This window comes from Ascaphus truei, chromosome 2 (assembly GCF_040206685.1).
Source record: "Ascaphus truei isolate aAscTru1 chromosome 2, aAscTru1.hap1, whole genome shotgun sequence".
Classification (NCBI taxonomy): domain Eukaryota; kingdom Metazoa; phylum Chordata; class Amphibia; order Anura; family Ascaphidae; genus Ascaphus; species Ascaphus truei.
Window position 1 is genome coordinate 388,492,478 of NC_134484.1, and position 17,892 is coordinate 388,510,369.

At 44.3% G+C, this 17,892-nt stretch overlaps 1 protein-coding gene across 2 annotated transcripts in view; it reads left to right on the top strand.

Annotated features, from left to right (window-relative positions):
- The window catches only part of DGKB (diacylglycerol kinase beta), an 895,737-nt gene that overhangs the window by 62,342 nt on the left and 815,503 nt on the right, over positions 1 to 17,892 (top strand). For both annotated transcript variants that reach the window (XM_075587224.1, XM_075587223.1), the window contains 2 exons: positions 1,916 to 1,992; positions 16,383 to 16,403. In XM_075587224.1, the coding sequence (XP_075443339.1) occupies positions 1,916 to 1,992; positions 16,383 to 16,403 (98 nt within the window). The remainder of the gene's footprint in view (positions 1 to 1,915; positions 1,993 to 16,382; positions 16,404 to 17,892) is intronic.

Consider the following 17,892-nt stretch of genomic DNA (forward strand, 5'->3'; position numbering starts at 1 on the left):
ACTGATTAATCTCTAGACTATAGTATGGTTCCTTCTCTATTTTATATCTATATAGGGCATTTAGTTGAATAGTGCTTAATATGTATTTATATGCTGGATCGTTCTCTGGTGGTATTCTGGACTTGTTCCCTGTCTGTTTGGTTTTAGCCATTTAGTGCTAATCCTGTACTCTCTCTTCCTCATAGGCTAGACTATATATATATTCCATTTGTTTATCCTGCTCCATCCAATTGTTTTTTTTCTTAGATTTATGCTCCCTTTTTGAATGAGACTTCATAACAACTATCATTAATAGTCAAGAAGAATCTTACACATTTTCTCTCTAGGATTACACAGCAGATACAGCCACACTGTATATGTATTTATATGTCATTTTAATTTTTTTGTGATTATGTTAACTATACATGTAATGAATGATTTTTGTTAATGTTATTTTTTTAATGCATTTTTTAATTGTACCATATATAATCTGTTGTACTGTAGTGATGCATTAATATGGCATTTGTTCCATGTTTACACTACTGATGCACAGCACCCTATTCCCATCAATTCGCTTTGTTTTTTCCAGCTACACAGCTGATTGGAATGTGATGGGATTTTAAATGTCAACCAATCATATGGTTCAATTTGGGATATAGGATTGAGTCAGAGGCAAACAAAACCCTGATGAAGTGGCATGAGGTACACCATGAAACGCGTAGGATTTGCTATTGCCTCACTGTTCTAATTGTTACACAGTACTATTTCTGGCTAGTCCCGTGACACACTGAGCTTGCTGAGATTAATTATTTTAGTGGTCACTCAGTGAAGGATTTAAACAGCTGGCTAATATTGTCTGAGTAGGTGGTTTGTTCATAGGAATTTGGTGTCACCTAGGCGCGACAGCACCCTCTACTCTGCTAGATTGTAGCCATCCATGCGGACAATAATGAGAAAGGGTTTCTTCCCGCTACATACGATGCCCGAGCCTTTGTATTCTTCCAGCTGATCAGAAGTCAGATGCCAGACGTGGGTTGATGCTTCCGGATGCCATGGATGCCATGGAAGACAGGTAAAGTGATATTGTTACATGCTTTTTCACGGCCTATTTTTTATACATGCAATACTTACGCTTTTATTCTGCCAATATATATATATTTAATACACAGTACACAATGAGTGGTTGGACGCTTTTTTTTCTTTTTTTATATAGTTCTGCGATGTGAAGTCAACACCTTTGAAGAGCAGCACACCCGCAGTGAACTTTATTTGATGTGAACATTTGATTCATTATAACATATTCACCATACTTTTAGGTTCACTGTTTTGAATACCTTAGAGTGTTCATCTCACCTTTAGTTTGGTATTTCCACAATATAGCACTTAATTTATTTTTTAGGCAGCTATATAGATGTCCTGAGATTTTCGCTATGTTACTTCTACACATTGTAACCTTTTCAGTGCAACATTCCTTGTAATATTTATATATGGCAATGAATACAGCAAACAGCACTTTTTAATATATTTTTCATTTCTTTATTGATTTAAATTTAATGATTATTGATAATCTATTCATTTTAATTTCTTTTATTTAAAAACACTATTTTACCAGGCAAAATCATGTTTTATCTCTCTTTTTCAATTATGATCTGGACGCAAAATAATAAGTTGACAATATTATAAAATAGGGCATTAACTGTCAACTACTTGTACGGTATGGCAGGTAATGTGGGATCTAGTTGTGCTACCCCTTATCAGAGATTTGTGATTCTTCCCTATTTTTACTGTATATTGAGGTTCGCTTAATCTGTTGCTACATTTACTAATTTCAAGTTACTGAATATAGTTACCATTGCTATTTTAGCATTAATTTTAAAAAGTGTCTCAAAGTACTTACAATTATAATTGTTTGTTCTTGTTTTTTTTTTTTTTGAAGATTCAACAAAGAAAGTTAAAGATGTTTTGGAAGAGTTTCATGGAAATGGTGTTCTTGCAAAGTATAATCCTGAAGAGGTATGTATTTTCTGTTTTAATAACTATAATTGTGAGCATCTTAATTATGAGCTCAGTTAAATAAATCAATATCAAAGAATAAGCACCTTAGTCACACTTTACATACAATCAAATGGTATTAATTATTCAACTCTAAATAAGAACAAGGGATAGCCATATTTTTACTCTAAGGAACTTCATGATATCCTCATTATTTAGTTCTTTTCAAATTTTGCGAAATATACAGTAGCAATTATTGACATGTTTCTATTTGAGACAGAGTTACCCTTTTGGCATTTACTAAGTAGTGAGGTCCAGACATTACTATGTACAACAAATATTGGGTACAAAAGTACTGTAGAAACAAATAATATCTGATGGTCCAAAGAATAGTTGAACTGTTTCAGAGAATACAATGATATTTGTATTATACCGGAAGAATGCAGTTAAACAATTTAATTTAAAGAGTTTTTGACAGAAATATACCCTGAACAAATTTAAAAAAAAAGCTGTGTGTGCTGTGCACACGCATAGTAAGTGAAACTTCTTTGACTTTTGTCACAGAAATTGTATTTGTGTTGGTGATGTTTTAATAAAAAATCAAAATACAATTTCAGTGACAAAACGCAAATAAATTTGACTTAGAATGCGCGTGCTCGGCACACATCCCCTGTATTAGCTATAAGCACTAAGTGTGAATTCCTTGTGTATGTGTGTCAGTCAGTGTGTCAGTGTGTGTGTATGTGTGTCAGTCAGTGTGTGTATATGTGTGTCAGTCAGTGTGTGTGTATGTGTGTCAGTCAGTGTGTGTGTGTGTGTGTGTGTGTGTGTGTGTGTGTGTGTGTGTGTGTGTGTGTGTGTGTGTGTGTGTGTCAGTCAGTGTGTGTGTGTGTGTATGTGTGTCAGTCAGTGTGTGTGTATGTGTATCTGTGTCAGTCAGTGTGTATGTGTAAGTCAGTGTGTGTGTCAGTCAGTGTGTGTGTGTGTGTGTGTGTGTATGTGTGTGTATGTGTGTCAGTCAGTGTGTATGTGTAAGTCAGTGTGTGTGTCAGTCAGTGTGTGGGGGAGGTGTGGGTGGGTCAGAGTGTGTGGGGGTGTGTGGGTGGGTCAGAGTGTGTGGGTGGGTGGGTCAGTCAGTGTGCGGGGAGGTGTGGGTGGGTCAGTCAGTGGGCGGGGAGGTGTGGGTGGGTCAGTCAGTGTGCGGGGAGGGGTGGGTCAGTCAGTGTGCGGGGAGGTGTGGGTGGGTCAGTCAGTGTGCGGGGAGGTGTGGGTGGGTCAGTCAGTGTGCGGGGAGGTGTGGGTGGGTCAGTCAGTGTGCGGGGAGGTGTGGGTGGGTCAGTCAGTGTGCGGGGAGGTGTGGGTGGGTCAGTCAGTGTGTGGGGAGGTGTGTGTGTTTTTAGTCAGTGTGTGGGTGGGTCAGTCAGTGTGTGGGGAGGTGTGGGTGGGTGGGTCAGTCAGTGTGTGGGGAGGTGTGGGTGGAAGGTGTCAGTCAGTGTGTGGGGAGGTGTGGGTGGGTGGGTCAGTCAGTGTGTGGGGAGGTGTGGGTGGGTGGGTCAGTCAGTGTGTGTGGGTGGCTGGGTCAGTCAGTGTGTGGGGAGGTGTGGGTGGGTCAGTCAGTGTGTGGGGAGGTGTGGGTGGGTGGGTCGGGCAGTGTGTGGGGAGGTGTGGGTGGGTGGGTCAGTCAGTGTGTGGGGAGGTGTGGGTTTTCGGTCAGTGTGTGGGGAGGTGTGGGTGGGTGGGTCGGTCAGTGCGTTGGGAGGTATGGGTGGGTGGGTCGGTCAGTGTGTGGGGAGGTGTGGGTGGGTGGGTGGGTCGGTCAGTGTGTGGGGAGGTGTGGGTGGGTAGGTGGGTCGTTCAGTGTGTGGGGAGGTGTGGGTGGGTGGTTCAGTCAGTGTGTGGGGAGGTGTGAGTGTGTGGGTGTGTGGGGAGGTGTGGGTGTGTGGGGAGGTGGGTCAGTCAGTGTGTGGGGAGGTGTGGGTGGGTGGGCCAGGGTGTGGGTGGGTGGGTCAGGGTGTGGGTGGGTGGGTCAGTATGTGGGTAGGTCAGTCAGTGTGTGGGGAGGTGTGGGTGGGTCAGTCAAGATCTGTGTGGGGGTCAGTCAGTGTGTGTGTGTGTGTGTGTGTGTGTCCTGTTGCAGCCAGGGGCGGGGTTTAAAATTGCGCACCACTTCCCCCCCTCCCCTTCTGTGTCCCCCCCTTCACAAATCCTGTGTACCCCCCCCACGCCACAAATTCTGCGCACACCCTTCCCCCCCGCGGGGTACATGCGCGGTCACCCTTTCTTCCAGGAGCCGGCGCCGAGCCCCTGTGCCGCACGTGTGTTGCGCCGTATGTCACCGCTTCCTGCGAGCGCAGGGGGCCCGCAAACGCGTGTGGGGGGAACAACGCCGCTGCCAACCGCTTCTGCGCATGTGTGGCGTCCATCAGCGGCGCCATCACAACTGCGCATGCGCGGCATGGCAGCGGATGTTAGGAGCGGCGGCTATCGCCGCCGCATATGTCACGGTGTGCGGGGGGGTGTGGGGCTCGGGGGGGGGGTGTGGGGCTCGGGGAGGGATCGCGGCGGCGATTAGGAGCGGCGCCGGCGGCTATCGCCGCCGCCGCCGCAACATGTGACAGGGGCGGTGTGAGCGGAGCGGCATCCATTACGTGACGTCACTTCCGTTTCACATTTCGCCCCACATCATCCAGTTTTATCCCATCAGAGGTGCCACTAAAGAAGTTTCACTTCAATAATCATGTAAATATCACATCTAGCAACATAGTGTATCTATTAAAAAATGTAATATATGTAACGGGTATTCCCCCACCCAATAGCATATAGTGTGTGTGTGCGGGGAACCTAATGTTACCAGGTGTGGTGCTTTACCTGTTAGGCTTACAGGAGGCCTAAACCTCTGCCACGGGAGCCTGGGGCACGTATAAATAATGAGTAACCTCGTACTCGGAGCAGCGCCTCCACCTGCGATGGCTCCCACCAGAGGGGGAGTGGTTCGTCGCAGGACAATATATATATTCCACACACAGAATGTAAAACAACCAATGACTTTACTAGTGCAAACGTGCAAATAACCTACAGGTGTCCCTCCCTAGAGGAGACACTAACTACTGCGTCTCGCAGGACCCGACCCCCTTTCACTGGGTGATCCCACCCCGTGTCAAGTAACCCCACACAATATGTCCCTTCAAGTAAGATAGATATGTGTGACTGCGCAGCCACTAGTCCCGTGTGAGTATAATATAGTTTCGTTGGTGCACTTGGTGATGGTTACCTGCCGAGCACTCCAGTGCCCGGGCCTGCCAAGGAGCTTCACAAAGGATCCGATGACAGCTGACTACAGGAACTACCGTCCGGGGCGATCCCACCCGGGTGGCTGCTGCAGCAACAGCGAAGGTCTGAGCCCAGACCTCTGGATGGACGCGCAGTGTCCGCTGTGTCCCTAACTGACTCTGGATAATAAGGAGCAGGGTCCCTAACCTGGGGCCTGTCCCTGAACAACACAAAGCTACTGGTGGCTCAGGGCTATCTGGGGCCTACGGGGCTGCTGGCCTAGTGCAGGGAGTCACTGACTCCTGCACCCTACCTCCTTCCCCTAGCTGCTCCTGATGGCGACTGACTAGTGGAGCCCGCGAAAAGTATCTAAATCTCCTCCACAGGGAGATTCTACAGCCCTATTGGCTCCCTGGCATCACGTGGGGTCCCCTAAGGCTCATGGGAGCTGTAGTCCCTGCTTAGAGCCCTCTCCCTATTGGCCAGCGTTCGCGCATTCCTTCCTGCGCATGCGCCACTCTGCTGGGCCGCCGGGACTTACTGTGCATGCGTGATCTAACGCAAGATGGCGGCGCCCTGCTCGGGAGCCGCCAGGGACCGCCGGAACGTCTAAACGCTCCCTGCACTAGCCCCCACCCTCCAGAACTGCCGGCGGGTCTATCGAGTGACCCCCGGCAGCGGAGAAAGCGAGTGGGTCACGGGTCAGCAAATGACGCAGAGGGAACCTGGTTACATATATAATTGTCAAAATATTTACTACCTAATGTGTATTGTTCAAGTTATGGTTTGAGTGGCTCCCAACAACAGGCATCATCCAAAATGGATAATTACAATACCCAGAAACACTCTTAGAAGCTGAATATTTATGGGGCTATTCAATTTACTCAAGCCAATGGGGGTTTCATCCAATCGCAGTGTGACCAACCTCTTCAGAATATATTGAATTACCCCCTAAGTAGACTTGTAAAAACAGTCAGTTGATTCAACTGATTCTAAAGGAAAACCTGTTATCTTGAACAAGAAGCATGCTCAGTAGGGGGAGAGTCCCTATACTGTAAAAATCCATGAGCTTTAAAACAAATGTTGAGTGTAGACAGAGACATAATGACAGTATTGTCATGATGATCTCACAACAAATTAGTATTCATTAAAACAGAGATGTTTTATATACTCAGTTAATGTGGAGGTTAATGTGGATTGTAAACCATTCAGTCACAAAGACCCAAATAAACAGCCCAGCAGTGAATAAATCTCCACACCTGTCAGCTCTGGTAGAACAGCACTGCACCAAAAATGCCATCTCATTAACGTTGTGAGCCACCTTCTCTCCTCACTTAACAGAAAATGAATTTGCAGCTCAGCCTTCATACAGATCTACATGTGGATTGCAATAAAGGCGATGTGCATAATTCCTCTCTTCTTGAAAAGAGGAAGTGAACAAAGCACAGTGACATGTTTATTAGATTAAATATAACTGATTTATAAGTGTTTTTGAATAATTATTTCAACTTTTAACTTTTCCATGGTAAACAATTAAGCAATTAGTCAAATACATAAACATAAGTAGCTGATATGTTGGAATTCAGAGGAATTACAAATCTTCATTTTTTTGGAGTTCCCACCTGTTTATTATTGCTCTGATATCAGATATTACCATTGCAATTCTGTTCTCTTAATACCGTAAGTGTGAATGGCAGCGAGTTTTTTAACCTTGGAAGTAGGTAAGTTTACATGGTTTGTTGCATCGTATCGCAGTCTGTAGAGAACACCAGGCGAGCTTTACATTTCAAAATACCACGCTACCTATAAACAGAAATACTAGTGTTACGTGGTCTTTGCCAGTGCAGAAAAAAAACAGAAATTCAATTTTCTGAAAAGAAACTAAGATTTCAGTTAAAGGATAAAAAGTGCAATACAGAGTAAACACATCTGTTTGTATTTTGTTTGGTACAAATTGTAAACACATGAAGAAATAAGGTTTTAAACAAATAGATATTTTAATGTTTATATTTTAGTTTTTTTTAAATAGGTTATTTTGTAAAAGCTTTTCATCTGTGAAGTTACATATGCAATGAAGCTTGTTCATTTTGAATAAGAACTGTGTAAATAGCATTTGGTTATGTAAAGTAATGTGAATGTAGAATGGGAAATATAAAACCATGCCAAACATTTCTCTGCTTTATTTGTAAAAATAGTAACACCTTCATTAATGTTACTTTTGGCCATCAGATAAGTTAAAAACCAATACAATACAAAATTGCTATTGGAAAATGGCTATTGTGCATGGATAGGGTTAGGAACATTTATGTAGCTTTTGTATTTTTTCCCTATGATTGACTGAAGAAAGAAATATGTTACTATGACAACAAGCCCTTTGCTTCTTTAATGTCATTTTACACTTCTGTTGATATATTTGATCATTAAAAGAGTTGTGTCTTTATATTATTAAATACAAACAAAATATGTAGAGTGGAAATATCGGCTTTATATTTGTGCAGCTGCCTAAAACTGTGATTACGCACAGATAAATTGTTGTTAGCTATGGCATTGTTGAATTAAGTCAAAATAATGACAATGTACAGAAATGTAAATGTACATACAGTATAGAAATGCTTTTATTACATTACATATTTCTTCTTAAGTTACATAGTTGATGAGGTTGAGAAAAGACATACAGTATGTCCATCATGTTCAACCTACTGTATCTTAAATTTAGATGACAGATACAGTACTTATCCTATATTTGTATTTACAGTATTTTGATCCAGAGGAAGGCAAACAGAAAACCCAGGTGAAACATTATCCGAGGATATCTCATAAGAGGAAAAAATGAATTCCAATAATGGCAATCAGATTTCACCTGATCCACATTTTTCCCATGTTTCATGCCTATCTACTGTAATCTAACCATATATGGAATTCATATAGTATATCCATATTCAGAATTCCTATAACCGATAAACTAACCGATGTAGGTCTAAATTTACTAAAACGTGTTAAACGTGAGATAATATTGCCCATGGAAATAAAAGAATGTGCATTTTTAACGCAGAAATATCGCTTTATTCACTAACATTTCTATCTTCATAAAATCCATGGGATATTAAAAACATTGGTGTTGGGGTATGTGGTTGATGGCTCTTAAGCAGGAGGTATAAAGAAAGAGCTCCCTCTCCATCGAGGATAAATGGGCAATAAAACCCAAAACATTAGCAAATCCACTTAGCATGGAAAACAAATAATGACCATATTGCCGGTTAAAAAAAGAAACCAGGAGGTTTCACTTTTTTTCGCCATGCCGAACTGGTTGAAAGGTCTGATCCAACACCTGCTTCTGATTCCCCCTCTGGCTCGCCATGTGCAATCTCTGAAATATATGAAAACTAGTCGGTGGACATATCAAGGGACTACGCTACGAAAAGAAATTTACAAAAGCTCTGCACCAAGAACGATCTGTGTGTCTTCCTGACACAGATTAAAAAGACAATCAAGTGTAGCCCCCTTTCCCTATGACTAAGGGAACTACACGTGCTTCTGTACCTCTTGGCATGCAGGCGGCATAAGCCTCCACTTCTGGGAGCCTGGAGTGATCACTCCTTTTCCGTTCTGTCCAGTGCCTTCACCTATGATGGATCCCAGCAGAGTGGGATGGTCCCACATAGGACTCAAAAACCCCAATACACTGAGTATAAATATAACTTCTTTGCTATAACACACTATAACAATAACACACCCACAATACAATGTCCCAAGGTAATATGCAACACAATACCCAACACCCCAGTGTGGTTCCCCCAAAGTACTGAGGGTGCCCTAGACACCTAAACACCTGGTGTCCATAGAACAGTCCCACCCAAGAGTGATGTAGCGCTACCCCCTGTGTGAATCATTGGTGCACTTATATACCTCCCTGGGAACTCCTGTACCCAAGTGTCGCCGTCGGTAAGAGGATCAGTCAGGTCCCACGACGTGGGTCCTCCAACACAAATCTCCTCACTCCTTATGAGTCCAGATCCACCTCGTGGGGCGAGCTCCAGCTGGAGGGCCTCACCTAAACTGTCTAAGAGCCCGTGGCTTGGTCCCAGACTACAGTACACCGTGTGGTTGTCTGGTCACCTGTGCAACAGCACTGCTACCACTAATGGGGAATCATCCTTTTCTGGGGGTCTTCCCTGCACACTTCTCTGGAGTGACTCAGTGCATAGCTGGGGCAAGCCTAGGTCTAGTCCAGGGAGCACTGCTCCCTGGACACTACCTGCTCCGTTGCCTCATCCGTCAGGACTGCCTCGCGAGGCGTTTGCACATCAAATGTAATCCCTTCCTCCTAGATGTCCCTGGGACTTGTGGTCCCACAGTATTCTATACGGAGCCACCTAAGATGGTTACCACACTACCTGGCTGCGCATGCGCCACCTCACCATACTGCGCATGCGCATCTAAATCAATAAGGCCACCCCCACACTCCCGATCAGCGCAGACCTCCAGTGGCACTTAAGCAGTTCCCCCTCACCGGAGGTAAGGTGGGGGACTCTGCTACAGCCTCCCCATGGTGGAGAAAACAACGTCCCTACTTGGGAACAGCATGCTATACAGAATCTTATATAATGAAAAATGCATATCATACATACAATTTAACTGAACAATAAGCATCTAAACCATTTTAAAAACTTTAGTGAGCACGGTTATTATGGAGGCAAACCTAACGAATCATACGCCAGTCTCTTTGGAGGTCGTCTCACTCTTTGACCCCTGGGAGTCTCTTCTTTGACCTCTTCTTGGTTGAAGAGGCTACCATCGGCTTGAGGTCCTAGCCCTCTCATAGAGTGTGAATTTTGAGCTACATAGTCTTCAGTAGGTACAAAGCTCGGACTCCTTGGGTCGAGTGGTCAGCTTGTTGAAGTCGCTGCGGAGAGTACAGGGGGGACAGGCCCCTTACCCGCAACTTCTTCTGGTGGTGTCTCTCCCACTTGAGGAATAGGTAGCAAGTGATTTTGATGCCAGAACCTTACCCTTCCATCTGAATCTTGGATACGGTGTACAGGGAGGCCCGGCATCTGGGACTCTACCTCGAAAGGAGCTTCTTGCCAGCAGTCAGCTAGCTTGTGCATCCCTGCTATTTCTAAATTTCGCAGGAGAACTGCATCTCCGGGCCAAAGTTCCCGATGGCAGACCTTATGGTCATACCTCCATTTGATATTCTCATTCAGTTTGGCGTTAGCCTTTTCCACCAACTGATACGCTCTATGGAGGTTATCCAGGAGCCGTTGCACATATTTGTAGTGCGTCATATTTGGTACCCCATCTGTAGATACCGTAGACGATTATACACAGGTAGTCATGATTCTCTGATGAACATCATGAAATAGGGTGTGTACCCGGTGCGTTCATGCCTGGTGCAATTGTATGCATGCACTAGCGGCTCAACATACTTGCTCCAGCTGGCCTTCTCAGAGTTTGGCGTTAGCCTTTTCCACCAACTGATACGCTCTATGGAGGTTATCCAGGAGCCGTTGCACATATTTGTAGTGCGTCATATTTGGTACCCCATCTGTAGATACCGTAGACGATTATACACAGGTAGTCATGATTCTCTGATGAACATCATGAAATAGGGTGTGTACCCGGTGCGTTCATGCCTGGTTCAATTGTATGCATGCACTAGCGGCTCAACATACTTGCTCCAGCTGGCCTTCTCAGAGCCCTTCAGGGTGCCTCGCATATCTAGTAAGGTTCAGTTAAACCTTTCCAGCAGGACGTCTCCTTCAGGGTGATAGGGAGTTGTGCGAGACTTCTCCATATTGAGTAAGTTTAGAAGCTCTTTAATTAACTTGCTCTCGAAGTCTCTCCCTTGATCAGAATGCATTAGATTAGGTAACCCATAATGAATGAATTACTTCCCCCACAGTACTTTGGCTTCTGTGAGAGCTTTCTGGTCTTTTGTAGGGAACGCTTGCGCGTATCGGGTGTACTGATCTGTCACTACAGGACATTCCCGATACCTTTTGAGTCTGCCTCGGAATTCCAGTTTATGGACTGGGTTGTTCTGCTCGCTCGCCATCAGACTGTGACTCATATATGCCACCGGCTGGGGGCCTGCAGGGTATTTTTGGTGCAATACCATTCCCAGCCTGTTGAAGCTGGCATCCACGTGTAGGATGCATGGTTGTCCCGGGTCTGCATAGGCCAAAACAGGGATTCTATGAGACTCTTCTTCAGCCCCGTGAATACCTTCTTGCAGGCTGAAGTCAATTTGTCTCCGAAGGGTGTTCGCGGGGTTGCAGCTTTTGGCCTTTGGCCTTGCTGGAGTACCCTTCTACGAATCTTCGGTAGTATCCGCAAAACCTCAGATAGGATCGTAGTTCAATCACGTTATCTGGTCTGGGAGAGTTCACCATGGCTTCAACCATAGCGGGGTCGGTAGCCACTCCTACTGTGGACTCTATGTGGCCCACAAATAGTGGCGGCCGCCTTTAACCTCCTGCGGCCGTTTCCCCGCGATTTTTTAAATCGCTGGCAGATGCGGCATGTTTTCCGCCGGTTTGGGCGCCGCGGGTGCTTTCAATGTTAAGCGCCATTAGCGCTGTCTGGTGAATGCGGCTGACGTGCGGCAAAGTCCGTGACAAACGGAAAACATCCCCAAATTTTTCTGGGGATGTAGTAGGTTAAAAGGGGCCGCAGCAGTAGGTGACCGAAGTGCGGCAGAAGCGACATTTGTCCAGGGACAACTTCAGGCCTTCTTTTCCCAGGCTATCCAGGACTTTCAGAAGGCGTTCTTTGTGCTCTTCTAATGTTCTTCCGAACACGATGATATCATCCAGATAGACCAGGCATTCCCTGGGATTCATATCACCATTGGTCTTTTCCATCAACCTCAGGAATGTTGCAGGTGCACCACAAATGCCTTTGGGGCAACGGGTGAACTGGTAAAACCTGAGGGGGCAGACAAACGCTGTCTTCTCCTGGTCTTCGGGCTCATGTGTACCTGGTAGAATCCAGATCTCAAGTCCAGCATGCTGAACCACTGACTGCCTGACAAAGCGCTGAGGATATCTTCAATCCACGGCAAAGTATATTGTTCTGGGACCGTGCTGCAGTTCAGGGTGCGGAAGTCCATGCATAGATGAGCGAACCCATTCTTCTGCCGCACTACAACAATAGGACAGGTATAGGGGCTACAGGACTCTGTTATGACACACGCCATCTCCATATCCTTCAGAACGTCCCTCACATCCTCCACATCTCTGAGAGTTATGCTTCTGGAAAGCTCCAAAAATGGCGTGGCATCATTCAGTTTGATCATGTGTTGAGCACTCTTGCTGCAGCCCACATTCATCTCGCTGGTGGAGAGCATCTCCTGGCATTCTCGCAGCTTGTCGCTTAGCCGTTTCTTCCACTCTGAGGGTAAGGTCGATTCCCCAAAGTCAAACTGTAATCCGGTAGGGGCTTCTTGTACGGTAGCCACGTTCACGTGAGCCAGGGATTCTATTGTGCTAAACGGGTATATCGGACCCAGTGTTTGCCCGATGTCAAACCGTATAGGGTGGGGTGAGATATTCTGTATGGCCAACTTGAACCAGTGAGAAAGTGCAGACTTCCACTCCTTCATTTCTGGTACCACCTTGAACCGTCTCTTGACATCCTCTCAGGCGTGGTCTCTAGTGAAAAGTACCAGTCGGCCTTGTCGTGGCCCAGGTAGTTAGGTACAGCTGCCTTGTGCTTCACTCTCCCTGGTGGAATCTCTGTCAACCCCTTCTCCAGGTTGAAGAATTGCCCACATCCTTCTTGGGCAGAGATTCTATGGAATTCCTCCTTGAATAAGGGGTGAATCCGTAGAGATGATAGGGGTAGTTCCCTGCTTCTTGCAGATAGGCCTGGATTAGGGCTCTCACCACATATGCATTGGTTCCCAATATGATGGGGGAAATGGATGTTCCCGGGGCTCGGGACATATTAAGACTTCTACTTCCATGGGGTGGGATTTGTTGCTATTGATCTGCGTTATATCCAACCGCACTTCAATGGGGTAGTCTTCGCTGCTAAGGCCCACATTTTCATCTTCTCCGTCAACTGCATAGGCAGATGCTTGAGGTGCAGGTCGTAGAATGGATGGTAGATGATGGTTACTTGCGACCCAGTGTCCAGCAACGTGGAAGAGTAGATGCCCTCTATTAGTACTCTTACTATGGCTGTGGGTCTCCCTTGATTGTAGGTATCCGATGGGGCCTCCTCTTCGGGACTAGGTGCAGATGCACTTTTGCGAGGATGTGGACGGCTGTTCTGCCGAATGCACAGTGAAGGCCATGGCTCCAGGGGTGGAAGGGTCTGGCTTCGGGCAGTCCCGGGCGAAGTAACCTTCTTGGTGACAGTTGAAGCAACGGTTGCTTCGGGTCGTATTGAAGCCAGAGTTAGGAGCCGATCTTCTAGGCCTCGAGGGGGTCTGTCATGGTGGACCCTCGGCGGTATTGTCCACAGGATTCTCTTTTGCACTAGGCTTCTTGGAAGGGGTCGCTTTGTTCTTTCCCTTGGAAGATTCCTGAGATGTCTTGGGAGTGTAGAAATGTAACTGAACCTCCTGCTTTCTTATGTGGCCCAGCAATTCCAGGAAGTTATGGGTTTTCTCGGCCTGTGGATTGCCTCATCATGAGAGCGATAGGGTGCGAGGATAGAGATACTTTCATGAGTTGCTTGAATCTGTACTCATCCACTACTGTGGCAGGAATAATTTTCTTGGAGAGTAATCCCCATAAGGATAGTTATAAGTGTTGGATAAACGTGGACAGCTCTTCTCCCTCCTTTTGGCGAAGAGCACGGAACTGGGCCAAGAGCTCATCTTCATCATCCTCGGCAGTGTAAAAGGCGAGAATAAAGAATATCAACATAGATGGCTCTGAAATAACGCTATTCAACGACTTCTTCTTCATCACTCAGCAGTGTTGGAGGTGTCTGAAAGGAATCACAGAGCACCTGTAGAAGCATGGGGTGAAAGACAAGTGGGGCTTTCCATTTCGGCTTTACCGTCAATCATAATGGCACTATAAGCTCTATGCATGAGGAAGATGCAGATCTCCACATTGAAAAACATTACCGCTCTTAACGTATGGATATAACATGGATATTTCAAAGTTTTTTTCATAATCCAAAACCAGTTCCAGCAAAACCTGAACATCACAGTCAAAGTGGCCACCATGAGTTTTGTAAGCAAAATGTTGCACAAAAAGTTATGGTAAAAAGAACTGTACTCTATTTACTGTAAAAAAAAACTGTGATTAAAGCGCTAATGCTTAAAATAATATAGTAATAATATTACTAAAAGTGATTACCAAAAAAAACAAAAAAACCCTTAATTATAAAAAGGCTAGGCTACCTGGTGATTAGGATCGATACATATCATTAACAACATACATAAAACAACACAATATATCGGCGCCTAGAAAAAACCCATAACCCTAAGGTGATCTCTGACCAGAAGATGATACAGTCCTTAGTGTCCAAACAATGTCCAAATGGATCTTGATTGAAGTCTCATGACATATGGAAATAAATAAAGAGAAAGATCATGGTGCAACACTGACACAAAATAAATAAAAACCACTAACCACAAACACTACATAAAACAACATGAACACAAAATTGCTAAAAATAAACTAGAACGAGAGTGAGTGTGGTGCTCAACAATCAGACACGGTTCCATTTGTAGGGTATATAAAACATATATCTCCAGATAGTAATGGAGTATCCACAAAGTAATGATGTAGTTGGACTGGGGGGGATAAGTGTCTAGTGGAGTCCACGTGACACCCACATCAATTGACACTTCAATAAACACCCATCCAGTCTTTGAATATATAGGATAATGTCCAGTATATACAGCACTGCGGCTCTTTACCTGTACACTCCTAGGGACACTCCAGACATCTGTGGCGTGCAATCCATCCAGGTAAGGAATCCAAGTAGCAGTAGATGTAGAAAGAGCCAACAAAATCCTGCTTCTAATATCCAGAAGAAGAAAAAATATCCAGGCAACTCCAAACTAAGAATAATTGATCAAATTTATTGCAGGCTAGTAAACAATAAAAACGGACTACATGAACGCACCTGCGCGTTTCATTCAACAGCACTTTATCAAGGTGTAATAAATTGGCTTGGTCAGCAGCTCAATCACTCCCTTGGTGCAAGATTCCAAGGAGGGCACTCCACGAGGTCCTTCCACGGCTCGGACGCCGCCGCCACGTTCACTGCTGCCTCGATCCCAGACCCGCTGGTCTTGTCACACTCTGCTGTCCTCTAAAGTGTCCTCTGGGTGGGCAGAGGGGTTTTTCTGCAAACTACAGAGGACACTTTAGAGGACAGCAGTGTGGACTTTGTGTAGTCTTATCACCTATCGAACATTTGTGGAGCTTTGAGAGGCTTCAGGCCGGGTTCCGTGTTCGTGGTGCAGTCCTGGGATTCCTGGTGGCGGCGCATGTTCTAGTCACGCAATCAGAATGTGACAAGACCAGTGGGTCTGGGATCGAGGCAGCAGTGAACGTGGCGGTGTCCAAGCCGTGGAAGGACCTCGTGGAGTGCCCTCCTTGGAATTTTGCACCAAGGGAATGATTGAGATGCTGACCACGCCAATTTATTTACATATTGTCGTGAGTAGGATTCCAATTTTACAATTTCCGGATTGGACCCCCTCAGCTTGTGTTCCTTTTTTAGACATTGGTTTTGTCTGTGTTGTGTTTATTAAATAACACCAGTTTATTTTTAGCAATTCTGTGGTTCATGTTGTTTTATGTAGTGTTTGTGGTTAGTGGTTTTTATTTATTTTGTGTCAGTGTTGCACCATGATCTTTCTCTTTATTTATTTCCATATGTCATGAGACTTCAATCAAGATCCATTTGTACATTGTTTGGACACTAAGGACTGTATCATCTTCTGGTCAGAGATCACCTTAGGGTTATGGTTTTTTTCTAGGCGTCGATATATTGTGTTGTTTTACTCTATTAACTGTATTATTTTTATGCTTACATAAAAGTGTGCAGTTCATTATTTTATGTACAGTAGTAATATTTAAATATTGTATGTTAAGAGAAATATCCATGTTCATATAGAACTAATTGTAATAATACTTGTTTTTTTTTCTTTTCATGTGAATCAGAATCAAGACATTCTCAAACAAGTAAGTTATTTTTTTCCCTCCATATTCATGGATTGAATACCTGTTTATTAACTTCTTGACAACTGATGATTAGAAACAGTAGTACAATATGTCATTGTAGTGACAAAAAGCGTTAACTACATTCTTTTAGTACTGAGCAAAAGGCGATTAAATGTGAAATATTTTTGACATTATTTAAAAATTATACTTAATGATTTTTATGTTTTGCTATCTCTGAACTATGACGGAATAGGCACTTAATGAGTTTTTCAATAGAAATATCCAGAAATTCCATGTAAGGAAGTGCATTTAGTGAGTTTTTGCCAAAAAATGTACTTAGAGAGTTTTACTCTCTACAACGACAAATAGTGCTATCACTGCCTTTGAATCAGGTATATCTACTGTAGGTCACATCTTAGGCCCAGATCCACAGTGGTTGATTAATTACTTAACGAGTGCTTACCTTTCGACTCGTTAAGCATTAACAGGTATCTTCAAAGCTTACTAGCGCCAGGTTAAAGCACATATTTGGACGAAAAGGGTATTGCGTTAAGTATAATGGTGTTAGTGCTAATGATATGCAAAAGAGTTGTTCCCCCTAAGGTGAGTTTAGTGAGGTATATGTCACTTGGGAATAGTAAAAAACCTTTAGATAAGACATAATGAACGTGATGTCATGATATTTGAAGTTTATGCAAGACATTGCTAACTTTACATGGCATTATGCTTTTGCTAATGAAAAACACAATGACCTTGGTTTCTGGAAATATTTAACTTTGTTTATATGCGCTAACCTTTTGTAAAATAGTCATGTTAATGAGTTTGACAAGGGCTCATCACGAGAACTTCTGTGTTCTGGGCCTTAGTGCTAGGTCTGTAACCTTGGGCAAATAACTTTGACCCATATTTACTAAGTGGGTCTCATTATACCATGACACCTTGCTGTTCCGGAACATATCTTGCAGTCCATGCATGCAAATGTGCCTTTTGCATACTGGGACACCACTTAGCCTATATGGCCATGTAATGGGGACTTATCCCTGTTTAAATAAAACAGCCTCAGAGCTCTGAGAATTGAGTAGAGAGATAGTTGATTGCAGCCACTCAATTAACTAGTCTCCATCTGGACTAATGAGAGCTCTGTGAAAAGCCTCATGTGAGACACAGGGGATGGATTACTTAGGTCACAATTGGGCTGACACAGGAAAGCAGTGAAGCCTGCACACAAACACTGTCTTAAGCACAAAGGTGTGCTGAGATCAAGACATCCAGACACCCAGAGACCTATATTTCCTGGACCCAGGAACCTGTCAGAGAATGACATGGAGGGCCACCTGCTTAAAGTACTTCCTGAGACTTTAAGGTGATAGGCTAGTAATAGGAATATCCCTCCAGTCCTGCAAATAGGGTCTGAGGATGTAAGTAAGCCCTTACAAAGGGATAGGGGTTTGTTATTTTGTGGTTTTTATATATTTTGCCTGGATAAAAGAACAGGCTCAATAAAGCCAAA